The 20677-nt window shown below is 52.2% G+C and overlaps 2 protein-coding genes across 16 annotated transcripts in view; both read left to right on the top strand.

The window, feature by feature from the left end:
- Nucleotides 1-4994, top strand: part of DTNB (dystrobrevin beta) — a 194158-nt gene extending 189164 nt beyond the window's left edge. For all 13 annotated transcript variants that reach the window (XM_066266618.1, XM_066266615.1, XM_066266610.1 and 10 more), the window contains 2 exons: nt 2866-2899; nt 4695-4994. In XM_066266618.1, coding sequence (XP_066122715.1) covers nt 2866-2870 — 5 coding nt within the window. In that variant the 3' untranslated portion in view covers nt 2871-2899; nt 4695-4994. The remainder of the gene's footprint in view (nt 1-2865; nt 2900-4694) is intronic.
- Nucleotides 4995-5128: 134 nt separating this feature from the next.
- Nucleotides 5129-20677, top strand: part of DNMT3A (DNA methyltransferase 3 alpha) — a 138406-nt gene continuing 122857 nt past the window's right edge. For 2 of the 3 annotated variants that reach the window (XM_066266605.1, XM_066266596.1), the window contains exon 1: nt 5129-5612. The gene's annotated coding sequence lies outside the window, so the exon portion shown is untranslated. Of the gene's footprint in view, nt 5613-10421; nt 10522-20677 lie in introns of those variants that run through there. The other variant, XM_066266599.1, reaches the window with a different exon arrangement.

Raw genomic sequence — 20677 nt, 5'->3', positions numbered from 1 at the left:
CCTAGTCTTATTGTACATAAAACCTACTTAATACCTGTGTGTGAAGAGCTGTGCTAAATGATTTCCACGTACAATCTCATTTAATCCTTAACTCTGAGACATGTAATAACATTCCCGTTTTGCCGGTGAGAGAATAGGCTCGGAGAAATTTAGATCATTTGCTATTAAGTGACTGATACTGGGTTTGAACTGACTCCTAAATGCATGCTCCTAATCTTCATGCTTCTGTGTTACACTGAACAGATGACAAAATTCTGTTTGGACACTTAAGAGTTAGTTGTTATTTCTGTTGCATGTTAATACATCTGTTGACGGATGCTGGACTCCTCTGAAATGTGAGCTCCGGTGTGAGCTCCGCAGGCTGAGATCTTGGTCTGTTTTGTTCACATTGTATCTATCCCCAGTACCCAGAACAGTGCCTGGCACATAGTGGTATGACAATAAATTAACGAAGCTAAAGAAATAAGCTGGAGAGCACTTTGTCTGGGAGAGAGGTGGCGAGCTGTCCTGTCTGGAGCAGCGAAGGCAGGGAAGGGCCCTGTTGGCGGCTCCGCAATGACACAGCCGTCCTGTGTGATTTCACAGCCTCATGAGGGAAGGATTCTAGACGAGGCTCAGAGCAGTTAGAGAACTTGTGCGCAGGTAGTATATGGCAGAGACCGGGTTCAGCCCAGCTTTCTCTAACTCCAACGCCCGTGCTTTAGTCTGAGCAGATCAGTGGACTAAATGAAGTGAGGAAGGGCAGAAAGAAGTCCATACAGGCCAGGAAGCTGTGATAGGAAACGGGAGGCCCCCTGGGCTGGGGTGTCGGCAGCCTTGTTGGCCCATGGGGCTGATGTGGATAAGAGAAGGGGGGCTTTGGAGCGTGTGGGTGAGGACTGAAATCTCCAAGGGAGAAGCTGGGCAGGAAAGCAAACATCCTTCAGGTACTGAAACCATCCCATGAGCCAGAGCAAGGCCTGCAGAAGGCGGAGCTGAGTGGATGAGAATGACATGTTTGGCACGGGTGTCAAAAGGTCAGAATGGAGAGCAGCAGTGTTTGAAACATCTAGAAATGCTACAAAGAAATGTAGGAAAGTCTGACATCCTTGTGCCAGTGGGAGGCGAGGAAGAAGGCAGGAGGGTTGTAGTGCAAGAGGTGAAGAGCAGATACACAGAGATAAATTTACACTTATGTAAACACATGCTCCAAACAGGCATGCACGCATGCACACAATCCAACCAGATCCTGGCATTCATGTGGAATGTTCTTGGCTGAAGAAGTAACAGCTGCTGCTTTGGCCTCTCTTCCCATATACCCTCCCTTCCCTAATAGCTTTTCCCATGGCCTCTCCTCAGTCTCTCTCTGCTCCCCCGAAGCACAGAGGACTCTGCCCTGACCACTGGGGCTTTGCCCTGACCATGGGCTTTAGCCCTTGGTTCTGGTTCACGTCTGGGTGTGGGCTGCATCTCATATGTGCACTGGGTATGGGCATGGTTTCCCTCGCCTGGTGACCCGTGGCCATGGGGCCTCTGTCTGTTCCTGTGTGGCCCTTTCTGCAGCTCTTTCTGTCCCTCTGCTCTGTGTCTCCTGTCTCTTTCAGTGCACATACCAGAGTTTCTTTATGTGGAATCTTCTTGGGAGAATGGCTAAATTTATTTTTCTGGGGCTTTTAGGTATCGTTCCCAAGGGGAAGAGTGTTAAGTGTCGGGATAAGAGACTGATAGAATTTTTTAAAATGTTTGACATCCAACATTGTAAAAGTCTTAAGATATGTTCCTGTAGCTAAAATGTAGCTATTATATGGATATAGTTCTAAAACCAAGTGTTTTAATGGATGGACCTTCTGATTGTCTCCCATGATCTGGGCATGAGTTTTTACTATAGACTGACATTGCTGTAGCTACTGTCACCCAGGCCTTAGAGATCAGTCACTATTGGCCATAAAGGGGGGGAGTGGATTTGCTTCTTTGGGGTTGAGGTTGTGCTGACGTAATATAAACACAGCTGGTCAGCACCCTGTCAGGCAAACATAGGCTGCTCAATGCAAAAACCCTGAGAGTCAGATGGACACTTGAAGAATTCACGACCGAGCTGGACTTCCCAGCCACATTCACCCCCTCAGGTGTCTCCCTGCCCCACCTTGGCTCTCTGTCTGGCTGCATCCCGGGGAATGCTTCTGCTCTCTTGTCCTTCCTACTTTGCATCCCCTCACCCCTGACCTGGAGCAGTGCGGACTATTCACCAAGACACAGACAAACAGGACTCTCCCCTGAATTTGTCTCAGCTGCGCTGAAGCCTCACTTTATGCTCCTGTGTCCTCCAGAATCCCCTCTCCCAGAACCTGCCATTCAGGGCGCTGGGAGCTGTGCATAGTTTGCACACTTGAGGAACACTGCTGCACGTCTGGTAGACTGGGAGCCGTGGCCCTCTGTGAGGACACAGGTGTTTGAGGATCCAGGCAGCGCTCAGAGCCAGCAAGGTTTATCATTCCTAAACAGATGCGCCCGCAGGAGGGAAACACTGCCCTTATTAAAATAGAATTCCTTTCACCTTGTTCGCTTTCAAGAGCAGGTGGGCTATGACCCCCCGGAAGAACTGCTCCCAAGAGTTAAGGGGGCTTTATTTCCATTTTAGGGTCAGTATTTCCTTTTCCTGAGAGGCGCTTGTCTCGTGGCTGTTTTATGTCAGTTGCAGTTGCTGGTTGTAGGTAGTGTGATGCTCCCCTGTTTTCATACCCAGTCAGGAAAGCCGGCTGCAAGCAGCAGGGGCAGAGGCAAGTCCAAAAGCCCATGGGTGCGGGGGTCAAAGAGCCCTGGGAGAAGAGCCGGGGGTGAGAAGGCCTGGTTGTGACCTCGGTGTGTTGTTTGTGTCCTGCTGCACAGGTTAGCGGAGGAGCCAGTGCGGAGAGGAAGCACGGTGAGTACAGAGCTGCTCTGCTTCCCCAGGGCCCCTCTCCCTTCCTCCTTAAGGTCTTCCTTTCCCTCCTCCCTCCCTTCAGTCACACCTCCCAGGCCTGGCCGTCCTAACAGGTGGGGATCCAACTGAGGGTTTCTTTGTGGAGCCCTGTTGTGCTGGGCCTGGGCTCAGGCAGGGCTGTGTCACCTCTGTCAGGAGGCAATTAGCTGAACAGGCTCTGGCCTCAGAGGTCACTAAGAGCCACTGGTGTCCTGGCGCTGCCTGCACCTCCTTGCTTTCATTTTCCCATGGCCACTGTCATCTGTCCCCCAACCGCAGTCCACGTGCCCTGAGAGCCCATCGCCCAATGCTGTGACCTGCCACGGTTCCTCACCACAGATGCCTGTTCCATTGTGCAGGGTCACACTGACTCCATAGCCGACGGTTTCCTGTGGTCCTGGCCAGGCTGCACCTTCTCACTTCCTTCAAAAGTTAACAAAAGTATAGATTCCCCACTGGCAAATACCCACTGCCTGTAGGAGTTAGTCTTTCATGTTTTTCCATCTTAGGACTTAATTCTTACCTTAGTTCCAGACAAGATACTGCAGCTTCTGGGCATGCTCACTAAAAGGACAGGACAAAAATAATTGGACAACCAGTCTGTTTTAGAGAAGAGTTCTTTCAAGGATGCCTTTGGTGCAGCCATGAGAGTTCTCTGTTTTTCAGTGTTTTCTCCCATCCCCTCCCCATGTCTTGTGTGTAAAAGTGAGGCCATCTTCCTTAGTTACAGATCTTTTGAGCAGAAAATCCACGGGTGCAGGCCCATGATTCAGAAAAGGAACTTTCCCAGACCATTCTTAAGTAGTCTCATCCTGGAGCAGCCTCCAGGCCTGTTCCTGACAGCCCCCTCCCGTCTGCACCAGGCCCTTCAGGGGCTCTGTTCTACCCTCGCACCTGCCATCTGGGAGCCTGCACTGACTCAGGGATCCTTCAGGCTACAGGTGGGCAGCGCCCAAGCTGCAGAAATTTTCCCGCTGCCCTGGAAATCCCAGAGCCTCCAGGGCTTGGGCAGGCTTTTACCCACACTCTCTGCACACTCAGGCAAGGCCCTTGCCAACAGCAGCCTGAGGCTGCCCCAGCCAGTGAGGGAGTTGGGAGCTGACTTGCACTTTGGGAGCTCGCCAGAGCCCCTGTTGCTGGGGCATAGGACCTGGGGGACAAGGAAAGGCGAGTCAGAGCCAACTGGCCTACCCCGTTCACGTAGATGAGGACACAGGCCCACGACCCATTGGAGCTGGGTTTTCTGCTCCTAACATAGTTCTCTTACCCTATCAGAAGTTAGGAGAAACTCACCAATGGCAGAGTCAGGTGAAAAGCATAAAAACTCAGGTGGCTCCATTTCAGGGACCCTGAAGGTCTGCTTGCTCCAGCGTGAGGTGAAGGCTTTCTTCCCTCACTCAGTGTTTGCAGGCATGTCTCTGACCTCTCAGCCCTTCTCGGTCACAATTCTTCCCAAGAAACCACCATGTTCCAAACCTCGCACTGTGAACCCAGTGTCTTCTTTTTGGAAACGTTTTCCTGACGTTAGTGAGGAAAGTGACCTAAGAAAGAACTCCAGAGATTCTAGGTGCTCCTGGAAAAAAATATACCTTTCCCCGAAGGGGGTGTGAGAATTGTCAGCCCATGGCATCTCCCAAGGGGAAAGGAAACATCCCTGTCACCCCTCGCTGCCCCTTTCTTATCCCCAGATGTTAGCAGCATCTGCTTGGAGACTCTGGGCAGTGCCCATGAGTAACAGTGCATTTGTACTGCACAGGCACAGGGGACGTGGAGCAAGCCGGCAGTGGCCTGAAGAAGGCAAGGTCCTCCCGCAGAGGCGCATTCCTGTCCATCTTCTTCAGCACACCGGGATCAGGCTTGCTGGCTGTCAGATGTCACCACCATCCAGGGGCAAGTGGGAAGTGGGAGGGACCACCGATGCCCTGCTGGCGGGCAGCCCCCTGCACAGTCCTGCATGAACTAGCATCTTCACCACTCCCCTCGGGCAGGGTCTCACTCTGCCCAGAAACCTACTGGGAGGTTGAAAAGAGAAAAGAAACAGCACAAGTCCTGTGTATGTGATCTGCTGGGGTTCTTACTGGCGTCTTGCCAGCATGCGGGGTGCTACCTAGGGTGGGGGCACAAGTTTTCTACCGTTTGACCTTTAAAAACAAACAGATTTTCTTCTTTCTGTCTGCAAAGACAGCTTCAGGCCTTGCTAAGTTCTAGAAACATTCACGCCCTGGCCACAGTGCTAAAAATAGCCTCCTTCCTTTCTCTCGTGCTAGTTAGGCTTCCGCCGCCCTGTTTGATGCCGCTGCTGTGCAGCCTCGGCGGGCAGGAGGAGCAGAGAGCTCTGCGCAGCAACCGGGGACGGTCCCTCCCGCAGAGGGTTCTGTACAGCAGAGCGGTGGCCTGCCGCCAGGGAGCCCTGACCCGCGACCACTAGGGGGAGCACTTCCCGGCCCGGGCGCGGGGCTCGCGCCTCCGGTCTCCAGCCTAGGCATGCTCTTCATTCCAAATCCCGGTGCTCTGCGTTTATTTTTCTCTCCTCCCTGGGCTCCAGGATGTATGCCCCCGACACACGCCTCTGCAGACCCCTGCCCGCTGCCTGAGGAGGTCTGTGCAGAGCCAGTGGGCCCAGCCCAGCCATACAGTGAGAGTCACATGGAAACCTCGTGAGGGAGCAGCCAGGGTAAGACGAGCGGGGTTAACTCCCCACCCTCCGTCTCCACCGTCTCTGCTCCCTCGATTACTCTCTGACAGGGGGGCACGGCTTGTGTAGAGGAGTGCTGCACCCCGGGAGGCTCCTCGGTGTCCTAAGTACTGGGGATGAGGGGCAGGTGCGACCAAGACTGCTCCAGCTAACCGGAGCTGGGGGAGCTGGCTTCCCGTCGGGTGTAACGCTCTCCCACTCCGAGTGGGGAGGAGCCCACACCTGGTGGAGGGCCGCCTAGGTTCACGCTGTGACCAGCCGCGAGCTGAGGCTCTGGAGAGCCAGCAGGGGCTCTGGGAAAAGAAAAATACCCTGTGACGATGTTCTCTCACGCAGGGCGGGGACCTGGGCTTGCCTGGGGGCCAGAAGAGGCTAGGCTGAGTATAACCATGTGGAAGGTTCTGGGGCACAGTACTGAACAATGGGAGGTTAGGTGTGGAGGGCTATGACACAATCTTGGAGATGACACTTTAGGTGGCTGTGCTTCCCCCACAACCCTGACTTCTCATGCTTTGTACCCTGCCCCTGAGGACAGGGCAGAGTCCCACCTCCCGGTCCCTGGCACGAACTGCTTGCTTCTTCCAGAGCGTAAAGCCAAAGAACAGTCAGATTAAAAGCGCCATAACAGACCTGACCTGTGGTGGCGCAGTGGATAAAGCGTTCACCTGGGAACACTGAGGTCACTAGTTTGAAACCCTGGCCTTACCTGGTCAAGGCACAGAGTTGATGCTTTCTGCTCCTCCCCCTTCTCTCTCTCTCTCTCCTCTCTTTAAACTGAATAACATTATTAAAAAAAAAAACTAAAACAATATCTTTAAAGAAAAAGCTTCATAACAGCCGAGTGCCTGGTGTGTGCCACTCTGCACCTTGGAGGCTCCCAGCTCAGCAAGGCTGGTGACCACTGGGTGGGTTCTGTCTCACTATCTGCTTCCTTTGCGAAGGAGAAGCCCAGCCTCCCCCCAGTTACCAGCACCTGGAGGATAGGGGACCCGGACAGAGCCACAGGGACACAGGTGCCAACATGGCAGTGCACGGGGTGTTGCTTTTTAATATATAAATTCTTGTTGACAGTTGCGTTCTTGTAGAGCTAGAATATCCACCATTATCTAAGGGCCCTGCCGTGCCTTCTGACTTTTTTCATTTTTAAAAAAGCATTGATTTTTAGAGAGAGGAAGGGAAAGAGAGACAGAAACGTCAATCTGATTCTGTATGTGCCCTGACCAGGGATCAAACTAGAGACCTTTGTGCAGTGGGATCATGAACTAGCCAACTGAGCTAGCCAACCAGAGCTTTTTAATTTAAAAAAAAAAAAATTTTTATTGCCTCCTGACTTCTTGGCATCTGATTTATATCAGCAGCTTAAAGTTGGGTCTCTTTCCTCTTCCCTGACTGGAAACACCAGTGACCATCCTGTAGTGAGCCCTTCCTTCTTAATTACTGTGACCATTTAGGATCCTGATTTAAGCTAGCTAAATGATCTTTTGAGATAACTGGCATATACTGTCAACTTCATGGGCCTGTTAAGGTTGGTTGGTGCTGTTTTGTAGCTGTGAAGACCACTAGAGAGATCCCAAACGCATTCTGGGTAGGAAGTCACAGCCCCACCAAGCTCAGATCTATAAATCCCAGCCATGCTGAGGTTCCATTTATTTTCGCAGCCTCATCTGCTGGGTGTGCTTTATCCACTGGCAGACTCCCCCTCTTCTGCATTGCTTACACCCTGCTCCTCTAGCCCGTGACAGCTTCAGAAAGGTACAGTTGCTATGGCAATGCCTAGAGCCATCTGAATTCCTGCTGCACCTTCTGGAAGAAAAGGGCTTGTGAAGAGCCATTCAGTGGATTCCAAATCTAGCCTTCCCTGGCCTCTCGTCTGCCAGGGTCAGATGCCGAGAAGTGTGGGATGTGGGTAGCCCGTCTTCCCTGGAAAGATACTCCCCATAGGTGCAGGCCACGTGTACCTGGACAGGTTCTCCGTGCCTGGATCAGAAAACTAAGTGAGGCTTCCTACCTGGGGCTCTATGTAACATACCACACCAGTGGTTCTCACACTTAGAATCCCCTGGAGAGCTAGGTCCCACCCCAAGAGTTTTCTCACTCAGTAGTTCTTGGGTGGAGCTGAAAATTTTGCAGATCTAACAAGCTCCTGGATGGTGTTGCTGTGTGTCCCAAGATCACTCTGAGAAGACCACCTCCATTTATGAGGATGAAAAGAAGGAGATGTGACGTGATGGTCACATCAGCACAGGAGCTGTCGCCAGTCAGGTAGAGAAAGAACAGTCAGCTGTCCTAGAGGAAGAAAAGGGGGTGAGGGACTCTACACTCACATTTCTGGGCCAGGGATCCTAGGGAAGATGTGCCAGGACTGGAAATCCTACACGGGTTTTGTTTTTGTTTTTGTCCCCAACAAAGACATCACCCTAAATGTAAAGGAGGGGACAGCATCCCAAGCAAGGCCTTGAACTTATAGAAGACCAACTGCATGGATGCCTCGTAACTGAGTGGGTCTAGAGCAGGGGTAGTCAACCTTTTTATACCTACCGCCCACTTTCGTATCTCTGTGAGTAGTAAAATTTTCTAACCGCCCACTGGTTCCACAGGAATGGTGATTTATAAAGTAGGGAAGTAACTTTACTTTATAAAATTTATAAAGCAGAGTTACAGCAAGTTAAAGCATATAATAATAATTACCAAGTAATGTCAGATTTTCGCTAAGTTTAGCAGAATAAATCTTTATAAAACAACTTACTATAGTTAAATCTATCTTTTTATTTATATTTTGGTTGCTCTGCTACTGCCCACCATGAAAGCTGGAATGCCCGCTAGTGGGCGGTAGGGACCAGCTTGACTACCACTGGTCTAGAGTCTTAGTGGCGGGGAGGTCAGTGGCCTGCCTGGCTCAAGAGCGAGAGGGAAGGAGGGGTGTCACGGGCACCTAGCCCCCACAGCTGGAGCTTTGACACCAAGGTGCACACCAGAATGCAGAGACCGTATTCCACACAAATAGTACCCAGGCCCCTCCTGGGCTGCTTACCCCGGCCTACCTGGAGCTTCCATTCCTGTGGGTATTATTTTCCTAAGTGGGAACAATTACGAGAAGACCTAAGACAGATGGTGCAGGCCTGCCCAGCTCTGAATAGTGGGGGCCGGGGATTCTAACATCTCGCACACTTAACCCCAGACAGAAAGTCAGATCTCTGTAGGTGGGGGGGCTTGATGTCTCCCCTGCCTGGGGTTGTCTGCGAACAGGTGGAGCGTGATGGTCCCATCCCCCCTCTGCCTCCTACCCGAGGAGGGGGCAGCTGGGATAGGGTTGTGGTGTAAAAGAAATGGGCATCAAACCGGTTGACCAGTTCTAAAAAAGCAGTATTAGTTTCTCAGTTCTCTGAAGGCCTGGAGTAGGGGGAGTGTTTCCATTTTGAAGATACAGAATTCCTGAGGGAGACCAGAGGCCACTGGGACTTGGTAGGGAAAGGGAGGTCCTTGGAAGAGGCAGGCACCAGATGGCCATCCTCGTATTTCTGAAGTCAGTGGATCCAAGCACTACCCAGAGATAGAGATTAAGAAGGGACAAGGAGCCTCGGGTGGACTGTCATTCATTCCAGAAGCTACTTGATAACTGCATGCACGGCCTTCTGGGTTGAGTTCGAAGCCCAGTCTTTGTTCATTACCAGGGAGTGAGCAGTGGGCTTGGAGTGTCTGCATTGTCCTCTTTAGCCTATCAGCCTGGGAACTATGGTGCGAACAGAGGCCACTGTAGGAGGAAGGGAAATGGTCACTGCTCAGAGTGGGTTCTGGTCACTTAGAAGAGTTCATCTTTGAGCCCATGAAAGGGAGAAGAGACTGGGAATTGTCCCTGTGAGTTTAAGGGTCATGACTAAATACAGAACTTGAGAGCCCCTTGGGTCCCAGGCACATTGCCAGCTAATGAGTTTATTCCAATTCATAAAGCATATAATAATAGCCGAATACCCTTCAGTCTAAGCCGAATACCCTTCAGTCTAAGCAAAAGTCCTCAACTACTAACAGAAAAACTTAGCATGTCAGCCTATATCCATAGCCGCCTCTCCCAGTCACAGGGCAGAGGCTGCGGCTTGTGGGAGGGTGGAGGGCAGACACTGCACCCAGTTTTGGTGAGCACGGTGAGTCCTGCGCAGGCGCACGCACACGTACACAACGGGCCCTTCCAGCTTGCGCAGTTTAGGGCACAAGCACTGGGCTTCCCTGAGGAGGGCACAGCCTGGACTCTGCACCTGACCCTTGGGAGTGGGGGTGGGTGGAGGGGAGTGCACCAGTGGGCCTCAGTGTCGCCCGTGCATAGTGGGATTTCCATTTGGGTCCCAGTTCAGGGGTCCTGCCAGCTCCCCCATGGCCTGGTCTCAAACCTCTGTCTCAGTCTCTTAGCTTCCCTGTCAGAGGTGGCATTGCTGCACACCAGGCGTCCAGCCCCACACAGGAAACTTCAGTCTGAGCCTGGCTGCATAGCCTCTAAGTCCTACAGCTCCTCAGAACCCCAGGCCTGTTGGGCATTTTCACCCTCAGAAAGCAAGCCCTGTGGGGGCCTCTCGTCCACAAGGCCATGTGGACACGGGCTCTTTTGTTCACCAGCTCGATTGTAGTCTGAGGAACCATGCGTGGGTGATGGCTGCCTGCCTCGGCCCGTTGACCTTTGAGGTATCACCTCTTCGGGGGCCCCCCTGATAGGGCTGGTATTTTGGAAGGACTGTCTCCAGGGCTGCAAGGAGGAAGCTATGTGGAGAGGAAGTAGAGAGGTGGGGGCGGGGAGCAGCTCTCGGGCTGGGTTGGAGCCAGCAGGTGCTGGCTGTGAGGGAGTCAGCCTGAACTTCCATCTGGACCAGCTCCTCGAGATGGGACGTGGGTCGGACATCAGGTGAGTGTGAGGAAGGAGGTCTCCAGGCCTGAAGCCTTTGGAGGTCCCCTCTTCCCTTGGCTGCTGGTTTGGTGTTTGTCCCACTTTCCTCATTACCTAGGCAACCTTTGCCATTGTCGCCCAGCCTAGCCTGGGAGCCCACTCAGGAGGGGAACAAAGGACCAGGGAATATGGGGCAGCAGGGTGAGGAGAGGGACGCGGGGACCGAAGGACCAGGGAGAGGAGACGGGAAGGGGAAGAAGGATGAGAAGAGGCAGAGCACAGGCTGAGGAGGGGCATTCGACCCTGGGACCCAGCAGACTGGGCTGTAGGACACAGAGATGAGGAGGGCTGAGACTGGGACCAGCAGGGTTAGGTGGGTTCTTATTCCTCAACCGTAGGCTTAGGGTATCTCCTTTGTTTTGTGGCCACAACACAGAAGCCCCAGATTTTACATTAATCACATCCCCACAGCTTGCTACCCCTAGCTAGGGTGGGGACTGTGCTGCACAACCTGGCCATGCGTCCCTAACCCCCACCCTGGCCCCTGCTGCAGGCCTGGGCCCCAGAAGGCAGAGGCCTTATCTCCCAGCCCTCCCTACCCCCCATATCCCACCCTGGCCCGGCCCGGTTTCTGGAGCTCAGCTGCAGCCTCCGAGGGGGTTGGTGGAATTTCCCCTGGGGTTGTCTGGTTCACGGAGTCACTTATCTTCTTGCCTTCAGCCATAACTGGAGAGGGGAATTAGATTGGGGTCATCAGAAGGCCTCCGGAGCCAAACTTTGCGAACTGTGGGGTTTAAAGCTAGGGCGGAGCTGGGAGAGGCCCTTGTTTAACATCTCTGTTTGCCGAGGCCCCTCCCCGCTGGCCCTGCCCACAGCCCACCTCACCCCTTGGTGGGCTTTCCCTGCTCCCAGTTTATGATGGAGATCAGGCCTTTCTTCCCCTGCCTGTGCTTCCCGGGAGGCAGTTTCCCGGGCAAGGTCACCCTCCAGCTGCATGGTACACAGAACCTCAGAAAGGCCTTGTGACTTCAGCACACCTAGACACGCCCGAGACAGGAACTCACTTCCAGCAGGCCCGGGAGGAACTGAGAGGCCACAGGCAGCCCCCACCCCACCCCGCCCCACCCCCTGCAGAGCACTGTGCAGGCGCTGTGATGCGACTCTCCCCATGTGACCCTGCTGACCCGGCAGAACATCAGCAACAGGTCAAGGGAAGGAGAATAGTCCAAGCGTGGGGGAGAGCCAGGGGAGATGGCTCATGGAGTGAAGTAGAGTGTCGAGTCAATTGGTTTGCCCACTTCAAAAATCATTGTGAAGAAATGTCACCCACTTTTACAGATATTTTTTAATCTTAGAAACCTTAAGACAACTGAGACAGTGTCTAATTCTAAAGGCCAGCTCTGCCCCTGAGTGTACCTTTCTCGTGAGCTCCCCAATCAATTCTGAGCCACCCTGTTCCTGCCACAGACACTTAAGTTTGTTTCCCTCAAATATAGGCACCCTGGAAGCAAACCCAGCAAGCAGAGAAGGTAGGAACGACAGTGTGAGCCAACACGGGGCACACGCACGTGCAAGGCCCTGTTCCACCCACCTTGACTCAATCCCCACAATTTTCCCTACAAGGTACTACTAGCAGAAGCATCCCCTGTCAACAGATGAGGCAACTGGAACAAGGAAGTATTTTGCCCAGGGACACGGGCAGTCGGTTGCAGTGACTTGCTCCCGGGCAAACGGTTTCCAAAGGCGTCTCCTGACCACTGACCTATTCTGACTCTGCAACTAGCAGACTTTGAGCAAGATTTTTGGGCCTGGTGCTGGGTGTTCTTTCCACACATTCTCTGACTCTCGGAGGACAGAAAAGGCAGAAGTTCAGCCTTTGGGTAGGGTGGTCCCTCACTAGGACCTCTCTGCATGTTGGATGCTTTGCTCTCATGGACCACTGTTGACGTCCAGGGCTCCTCAGCCCCCACCCAGACTTTGCAGGGCAGGTTTGGAAAGTCCCCCTTCCCATGCTGTTTTCGGGCTTGACCAGAGCTCACACTGAGGAGACTTGTAGGGCACTCCACCAACAGCCCTGAGTGGCAAAATTCCCCAAGAGATAGGTGGGAGAAGGGCACTGACAGGAACTTAATCATTAGCCCCACTGTTATGTGAGAATTAGGGCAAGTGAGAGAGAGGGCTTTAGTGTGTGAAACTGAAGCTGAGGAAATGAAATGGCTCAGGGCATATAAGGAGGTGGGGGGGAGCCTGGTCCTCCCAGGTTCCTTCTGTCAAAGTGCAGCCAGGGAACTCGTCCTGCTGCTCGGGATCATCCTGAATCTTGATGCAGGGTGTTTAAGGACATTCTTCCCTGAGAACAGATGAGACCACTTTATATCCTGGTATTAGGCTCAATGAGCATCCACCCCACTCCCTGCTTAAGCCCCATCACAGAGCATCCTCATTAGCAGACAGTGATGCTTCTGTCTCATCAGCAGGCTTTCCCAACCACAGGAAGGTCTCTTCCGTGCAAAATACTCACCCTGCCACCGAAAGGTTCCCTGGAGCACTGTTGTCCAATGACTGGCCTGAACTAATCCGACCAAACAGGAGACATTCCCTCTCTGCTTCCTTAAGTCCCTTGCAGAATTAAATAGAGTGCTTCATTTGCCATGCACAAGTGCTGCTGTGTGTAAAATGTCACTGCCCTCAAAAGGCTACAGCCAAGGCGGGAGGTCGTGTATGTAAAAAGGCAGCAATACAAAGTGATACATGTTAATTATCCAACAGCACCCAGAAAAGTGCTAGGGAATCAGGGAAGGAAGCAGGGTTCAACTGTAGGTAAATAAAATGATATCAAAATGTGAAATAACAGGAAACACGCTGTCTCTATTCCATGGACACCTTAGGTTGCTTACAGAGCCCGTCCAGGCTGCTATGAGAGTCCCATTGAGCTCTGTCACTGTTTCCTGCACTTGTAAGGTCTTAAATATGCCTGGTCAGCTCCTTTGGCATCTTCGTTTTTTAAAAACACTAAGAACTGTTTTTGAAGCAAAGCCTTCCTCTTGGGAGAACACTCCCCATCACTGGCTCTTGCTTCTGAAGCCACACAGGCCCCTCTCTGAGCCAGGCCTCTGAGGTGTCTTTCTGTGTGGAGGCTGTGGGGTGTCCGTGTGCCTGGGCTGTTTTTAATTAAACCCCGCAAACTAAAGCTGAGCAAACGACTCTAGCAAGCTGATTTTCCAAAGGGTCAATCTTATTTTGAACCAACATGTCAAAACAGAATCAAGTCAACCTAAAACTCATACAAAGCAAATAAGTGCATCTGTTTGTAGATTTATCTTTAAAATTACAAGGGCAATGCCAGACACAGTGGGCCCACAGAGCTTCTGGGGAGAGAGGGAGCCTATTCCAGCTTCCCCACAACAGGGATCTAAGAACAGGCAGCACAAACCACTGTCCTAGCCGCAGGGTGGTTAAGATAGGGCCCAGGACTTCAGTGATTGCTGTCTCCTCCCCTCCTTGGGGCAGCATGGGGGTGGGCCAGCGAGAAACCTCCACTTCACCTGCTGTCACTTGCCTCCTCGCCACTGCAGACGCCAGGCCAGGAAAGGCGCCTGGCCTAATGGTTTTATGCACCGGAGGCTGAGAAGGACAAGGCTCACTCCTCAGCCTCACACCAGGCTGAAACCACAAGGGTGGGGTTAGCTGGTGACCCCACACTGACAGAGTGCTTTGAGGAGCACATCACACAGAAGTCAGGTCCTTATCATTTGGATGAAAGAGGCACACACTGCTTGCTGTTTGGGTCTAAACTGGAGGCTATAACAGAGAGCATCCCCATCTTACCATCTTTGACCCAATGGGTCGTGAAATATTTCACAGAAAAGATCCATTTACAGCTTTTCTGGAGAAGTTAGACTGACTATACTTGTCCCACAGTTTCCCCATGGCAACAAGTCTGCTGAAGACCTCAGACACCCTCCTCTCCTTGACCAGGCTGTGTGTCCCGGGGCAGCTGCTCTGGGGGCCTTGGGGGCGAGGAGCTGTGCTGTTCCCTGCTCCATGCCGCTGCCCTTGCCTCTTCTGAAGCCCCAGCCTAGAATGCCTCTCCTGGCCGTTCTCAAGCAAGTTCACGGGGGCCTCCCTTCGACTCAGAAGAACAAACCCTTTTACTAAGGGCTGAAACAACTGAGTTTCTGGAAAACACAGACTCGTGGGAAAGCATCCACACCCACAGTTATTCTTCCCCCTTTACCGAGTGGCTGCTGTGCAGAGCCAGAGGGTTCTGGGACAGAAGGGCAGAGACAGCCTCGATGCTGAGTCCTTGTCAGCTGCTCCCAGCACCTGCTGTTACTGTGCTCTCTGCCTCCGTCACTCAAGGCAGGAGTACTCCTGTGGGAAAAGCACACACGCGCGCGTGCGCACACACACAGTCTGTGAGTGGATTGCTCTGTTTTTGCTCAGCAGTGGTCAATGTAAAATTTGCCAGAGTAAATGCCAAATGGTGGTGTTCCTAGCAGACATGATCTTGGGCGACTTCATAGTGATGGCGGTGGTAGTGAGTGTCCAGGAAAGCCCAGGCTATGAGCAAGAAAGGAGAGTTTGTGTTAGAAAAGCAGGCAGCTGAGAAAGAGTGTGAGGAGAGACCCTCCTAACGTTGTCACAGTCATGAAGTTAACATCCACCCAGCATGGATTCTCCCCTCCTTAAAATGTTTGTTTCATACCCCAATTCTGTTACCACAGAGGGTTTGGGACTATTTAATATGTGTTCTTCTCGCCCTGAATGGAGCATCCCTGAGAGCAGGGATGGTGACATATTTCTTTAGGTCTCCTTACAGCACATAGTACTATGTTCTCCAACATTCCTGGTGACTAAAATAAGTGCTTATGGACAAATACCTAAAGTACAATGATTTATTAAATGTAGACAGATATACCACAGGTAAAATTTCTGCCCATCAGTCAACACTCATGAAATGCTAGGATGGTGTCTGAACAAAGTTTACAAATAATCCCATTTTTATTGCTTTTTATTTTAAAATAAAAGAGACAAGAAAAATCCACCTATCATTACCTGCCTACCTGAATGACCCCCCCACCACCTCCACCCTGGCCCAAAGCTAAAGCATCACAGACAGATGCTGTCCTCCAAAGGAGCTGGCCACCTCCTCAGGGCTCCCTAGCCACCACCTCCTGCGTAGAGGTGCTTACGGGGAAGGAAGCAGACAGTCCAATCCCCCTGGCCAACATGAAGCAATTTCCCACTCGATGGCAGTAACCACTGAGGATGTCCCCACTTGGGAATGCTCAGAGGGGTATAAACAAACCAGACACACCCAATCAACCTGCAGCAGGGGAGAAGGAGCTGAAAGAGCGAGTGCTAGGCACTGAGTGGGTGCCCACTCTAACTGAGCAAACGCTTGATGCATGGTGACTTGGAGGGTGCACGGAGGCCAGGAAATAAAACTTCGATTGAACCTAATTACTGTGTCGATGGTCCCTAGCGAAGGATAAGAGACTGCTTCCCAATGCAGATGAGTGTGTGGTTTAAGATGATGCAGAGGGCGATCCAGCTGTAGAGAAATTCAGAGAGACTAAAGGAGGTAGGGATCATGTCTCAAGTAAGAGAGGAGCCAACGCTGAACCCAGGCCCTGCTGCCCAAATGGCATTCTCTCAGCTGCCTTGCAAGGACAGGCTGCCTAAAGTCCTGGGCCTCACACTGGGTTTCTGGGGTCCCTGGATCCTTGCTCTGACTCTCAGTTCTAGCCTTCTGCATGCCTGCTCTTCTGCCCTGTTTGTCCACCACCCTCTGGCTCACCAGCCCTGCTTCAGAAAAGGATTCCTACCCTCTGCTCCAAGTTGGTTCCAAGTCCTCTGGTGACTTGAAACAAGTCCTCTGGTGACTCAGGCTGCCCTTGGCTTCTCCCACAACCTCCCTAGAACTGCTACTTCATGCCTCAGTTTGTTTTGTTTTTTTTTAATTTTTTTTTTTTATTCATTTTTTTTTTTTAGAGAGGAGAGACAGAGAGAGACAGAGAGGAGAGAGAGACAGGGGGGAGGAGCTGGAAGCATCAACTCCCATATGTGCCTTGACCAGGCAAGCCCAGGGTTTTGAACTGGCGACCTCAGCATTTCCAGGTCGACGCTTTATCCACTGCGCCACCGCAGGTCAGGCTGTATTTTTTTTATATAATGATTATTTTATTGATTTTAGAGAGAAGAAGGGAGAGAGAGACAGGAACATTGATCTGTTTCTGTACGTGCCCTGACTGGGGATCAAACCAGCAACCTCGGTGCTTCGGAACAATGCTCTAACCAATCGAGCTATCTGGCCAGGGCTTGATTTACCTTTTTCTATCTTCTCTCTTCCCTCCACCTGTGAGCCTGCACCCTCCAAATCCCTGGGAAAGGCTCCTCCTTCGTCTCTTTGCTCCCAAGCACAGGACCCACCCTCTTCTCTGGGACCTCTCTTTCAAAGGCCGGCCTGGGTCCTATTCCTTCGGGAGGCCTTCCTTGGGCTCCCCTCCCCGACTTTGTCTTCTTAGGCAGCTGTGGGTACAGGGGACCGAGCATGGGCTGGGAGTGGGGGCAGATATCCCTGCACCTGCATATGACTCCTGATGCTGCCCCTGTATAGAGTGCAACCTCAGGTCACATCTTATTTTCTGCATCTATAAACTGAAAAGAATTCCAATTCACATGGTGCTTGGTGCTTGTAGGATTATATTAGAACACATAAGACACCTGGAACCACACTTGGCATTCAGTAAATGACCAGTAGCCATTACTCTCCTTCCCTCCTCTGACATAAGTGCACCACTCTCTAGACACTGTAGGTGCTGCCCCTCCAGGCCCTCTGTCACAGGGAAGGGCCCCTGAGCCCTGCTGGCCGGGCCCTTCTTTGACTCAGGTGAGACAGGGATGGAAGAACCCGGTGTTACCAGGACCTGAGCCCCACACTTGGTGCCAAGTGCCTCAGAGCCACCCCTGTGGAGTCTCCCCGGGGCCAGCGAGGGCTTGGGGCACAGATTCATCCCCCCTGCACAGACACATGAAGGACCCCTTTCACAGGTCAGAGGGTGGGGACCAGCATGCCAGTCAAACCTCTGCCCCTACTGTAGCCTTCAATCACAAGAAAAACAGCTTCTGGGTAGGGGGGCCGGTCCAGGAGGGCGAGGTGAGGGCCAGGGACCAGAGGGCCACCTTACAGAGCTCAGCACCTCAACACCAAGTACACGCATGCCCCTCCCCGGTGACTAGCTGCCCCCTCAGTGGGTGAGACGGGCCTTCCAAGCCTCTGAAACGCCAGGGTCTTCCCGACCTCTTCTCCAGACGGAGAGAGTGGTTTGTGCTGGACTACAGAGGGGCTGAGCAAGGTTTTTCTGCAGACGAGGGGACGCTGCTCATTCGTGCAGTTAACATTTAGCGAGCACCCACTTCTTGTCAGACATAGTCGAGGCCCTGGGGATACAGCAAAAGAGGACAAGGTGACTGCCTTCAGGAAGTTTACATTTTAGTGCAGGAGACAAACGATTGTGTAATGTCAGGGGGTGGTAACTGCTCACGGGGAAAAAACCCAGTGAAGGTTTAGACAGTGAGTCATGGGGTGCTGTGTGAGCTCTCCAGTGTCTGAACTTAACTGGAAACTTCAGGTGAGCAAAGAAAAAACCACGGTATCCGCAGCAGGAAACCCCTCTGGTAGGTCTCCAGTTGAGTATAAAGTATTTCGCTGGGGTGGCAGGAGAGCAGCCCAACATCTGGGAAGTCCGGGTGCTGTGGGCACTCTCAGTATGGGGAGGGTGACGGAGGGGAGAGTGTGGGAAGAGAAATTCGTATTTTATTGAGCACCTACCATGTGCCAAGTACCATGTTAGATTTCCGTCCAGAACAGCATCTCCCTCACAAAGGCCCATATGGTTTAAGAACATATATTTATGTATAATCTGGATGATACATTAATTTTATACAGAGGAGAAGATCCCTTTAGGCTCTTTTTCTGCCACCTGGCCTCACGGCTCTTGTCTGTGTCCCGGAAATGGAAGCCACTGGGCATAAAACAGAAAGGCCAAGGTATGACACCAGAATCACCCGGGAAGGGAGACTAGATCCTGGTCCGATTAGCATTAGAGGAGTTGTGAGAACTAGAAATACAGGTCCAGGCCTCTCCCTGGTGGGTGAGGAAAAGATCGTGATTTCTGAAAGGAAAAAAAAAAAACAAAACAAAACACAAAAAACTAGCTCTGGAAACTTTGAGAAAATGTGCCCAGTCAAGAAGAGGAATGGGCAGGGCAACCCCATGGGCCATGCTTATGGCTGGTTACTGGGAAGGGAAGGTCTGGGTCAGCCACCAAATCTGCTCAGTCGTGGCCCTAGGGGGCTGGGGTGAACTACTTTGTCCAAGACCACCATGGTTGAGAGAGGGCTTGCTTCTTAGACACCCAGATTCGTCCTGGCAGAGTCAGCAGCCACCCTAAGACAGGGGTCCTCAAACTTTTTACACAGGGGGCCAGTTCTCTGTCCCTCAGACCATTGGAGGGCCAGAGTATAAAAAAAACTATGAACAAATCCCTATGCACACTGCACATATCTTATATTTAAGTAAAAAAACAAAACGGGAACAAATACAATATTTAAAATAAAGAACAAGTAAATTTAAATCAACAAACTGACCAGTATTTCAGTGGGAACTAGGCTCCTCTCACTGACCACCAATGAAACAGGTGCCCCTTCCAGAAGTGCGGTGGGGGCCGGATAAATGGCCTTAGGGGGCCGCATGTGGCCCGCGGGCCGTAGTTTGGGGACCCCTGACCTAAGACATGCTCTCCCTGAGTGTCTCCCCGAGCCTGTGCCAGGGGTAAACTGAGGAGGGCGTGCCCTTTCCCTCTCTGCTGTTGTTGAACACCCAGCCTCTGTTCTCCCTCTCGGTTCTAACTTCTCGCTCTCTTGTCCCCAGGAACAGGTGAAACCCAGTTTGGGTCAGGAACATTGGCTCCTATGGTCCAGGTTCACCCCATGCCATCCCTACCTGTCCCTGTCCCAAGCCTGTCTTCCCCTCTTTACTGCTTCCCTGCCCTGCTCATGGCCACCAATAATGCCGGGGCAACAGGTCACATTTAGCTCCTGGGAATTCATTCATTGTGGAATAGAAGGCTTGATCTCTAAGTTAAGAAATTTCAAGATCTCTTGGGCAGGTGGGTTTTCTAAATGTTCCTTGAATGCCGGGAACCTGGGATGCGTCAGGGGAGGACCCTGCAAGGACAGGACTAGAAGAGACCTGCCTGGGGACAGAGCTGTGAGCCCACAGTCCCACACACTGTATGGCAGCAGGTGAGCAGGCAAGCCTGGATTCACTGCCTCAGCCATCCTCGCATGCACAGAGGAGCCCTGGCCCCTTTGGGAAGCTCCATGTGGGCACAGAGTGGAGTTGGGAGTTCAAGTGTGGTCTTGCTTAGCCACTGGCTTGCCAGGAGACCTTGAAATGGGCACAATAGTTGCTGGCCTTTGTGCCTTCAGGTTTGCAATTAGGACCCAACAAGAGCTCAGTCTGGAAGCCCACTGGAAACATTATGTCCTAGTGAGGGCATTTTCCTCATTCTTCTCTCCCCTTACGAGACGAGAGATAGAGGGATGTGAGGAAGCAACCAGAGGGCTGTTAGCTGACGTTTGTGGAGTGCGTGCTACAAGTCAGGGTCTGCACCAGGCGCTCGACATTGTCTAACCTCACTCCCCCAACAACTGCATGAATCAGGCAGGATGACCCCTCCAGTATCATTACTCCCAAGGTCAAATGTCTGGCAAGTGACTGGGCTGGCACTCAGATCTGTATCTGCGCGAATCAAAGCCCTGCCCTTCAGCCCAACGCCATCCTGGGACTAAAGTTTCCCAGAGAGATGCCCCTGGCCTGGGGAAATGCCTTAGCTGGAAGTCTGACCTGGGTTTAGTGCTGTACCCCAGCTCACTATGTGGACGTGGGCAGCTTACTTAACATCTCTGGTCCTCTGTCTGCTCTTTTGTTCAAGGAGCTTTGCTCTCTGAACCTCCTATCAGATTCTTGGGCATCATTTCCATCATCCCTGGCCCTGGTCTTATGTTGGGTTAGAAAAGAAATAAGAGTGTCAGAGGGAGTCAGACCTGGAGCAGGAGGTAGGGCTCTGAGTGGGCCTTCTCAGCCTTTGAGCATCGACGTGTG

This window comes from Saccopteryx bilineata, chromosome 3, assembly GCF_036850765.1.
Source record: "Saccopteryx bilineata isolate mSacBil1 chromosome 3, mSacBil1_pri_phased_curated, whole genome shotgun sequence".
NCBI classification, from domain to species: domain Eukaryota; kingdom Metazoa; phylum Chordata; class Mammalia; order Chiroptera; family Emballonuridae; genus Saccopteryx; species Saccopteryx bilineata.
Note: the sequence above shows the minus strand (reverse complement) of the source record. Positions and strands in the feature narration are given on the sequence as shown.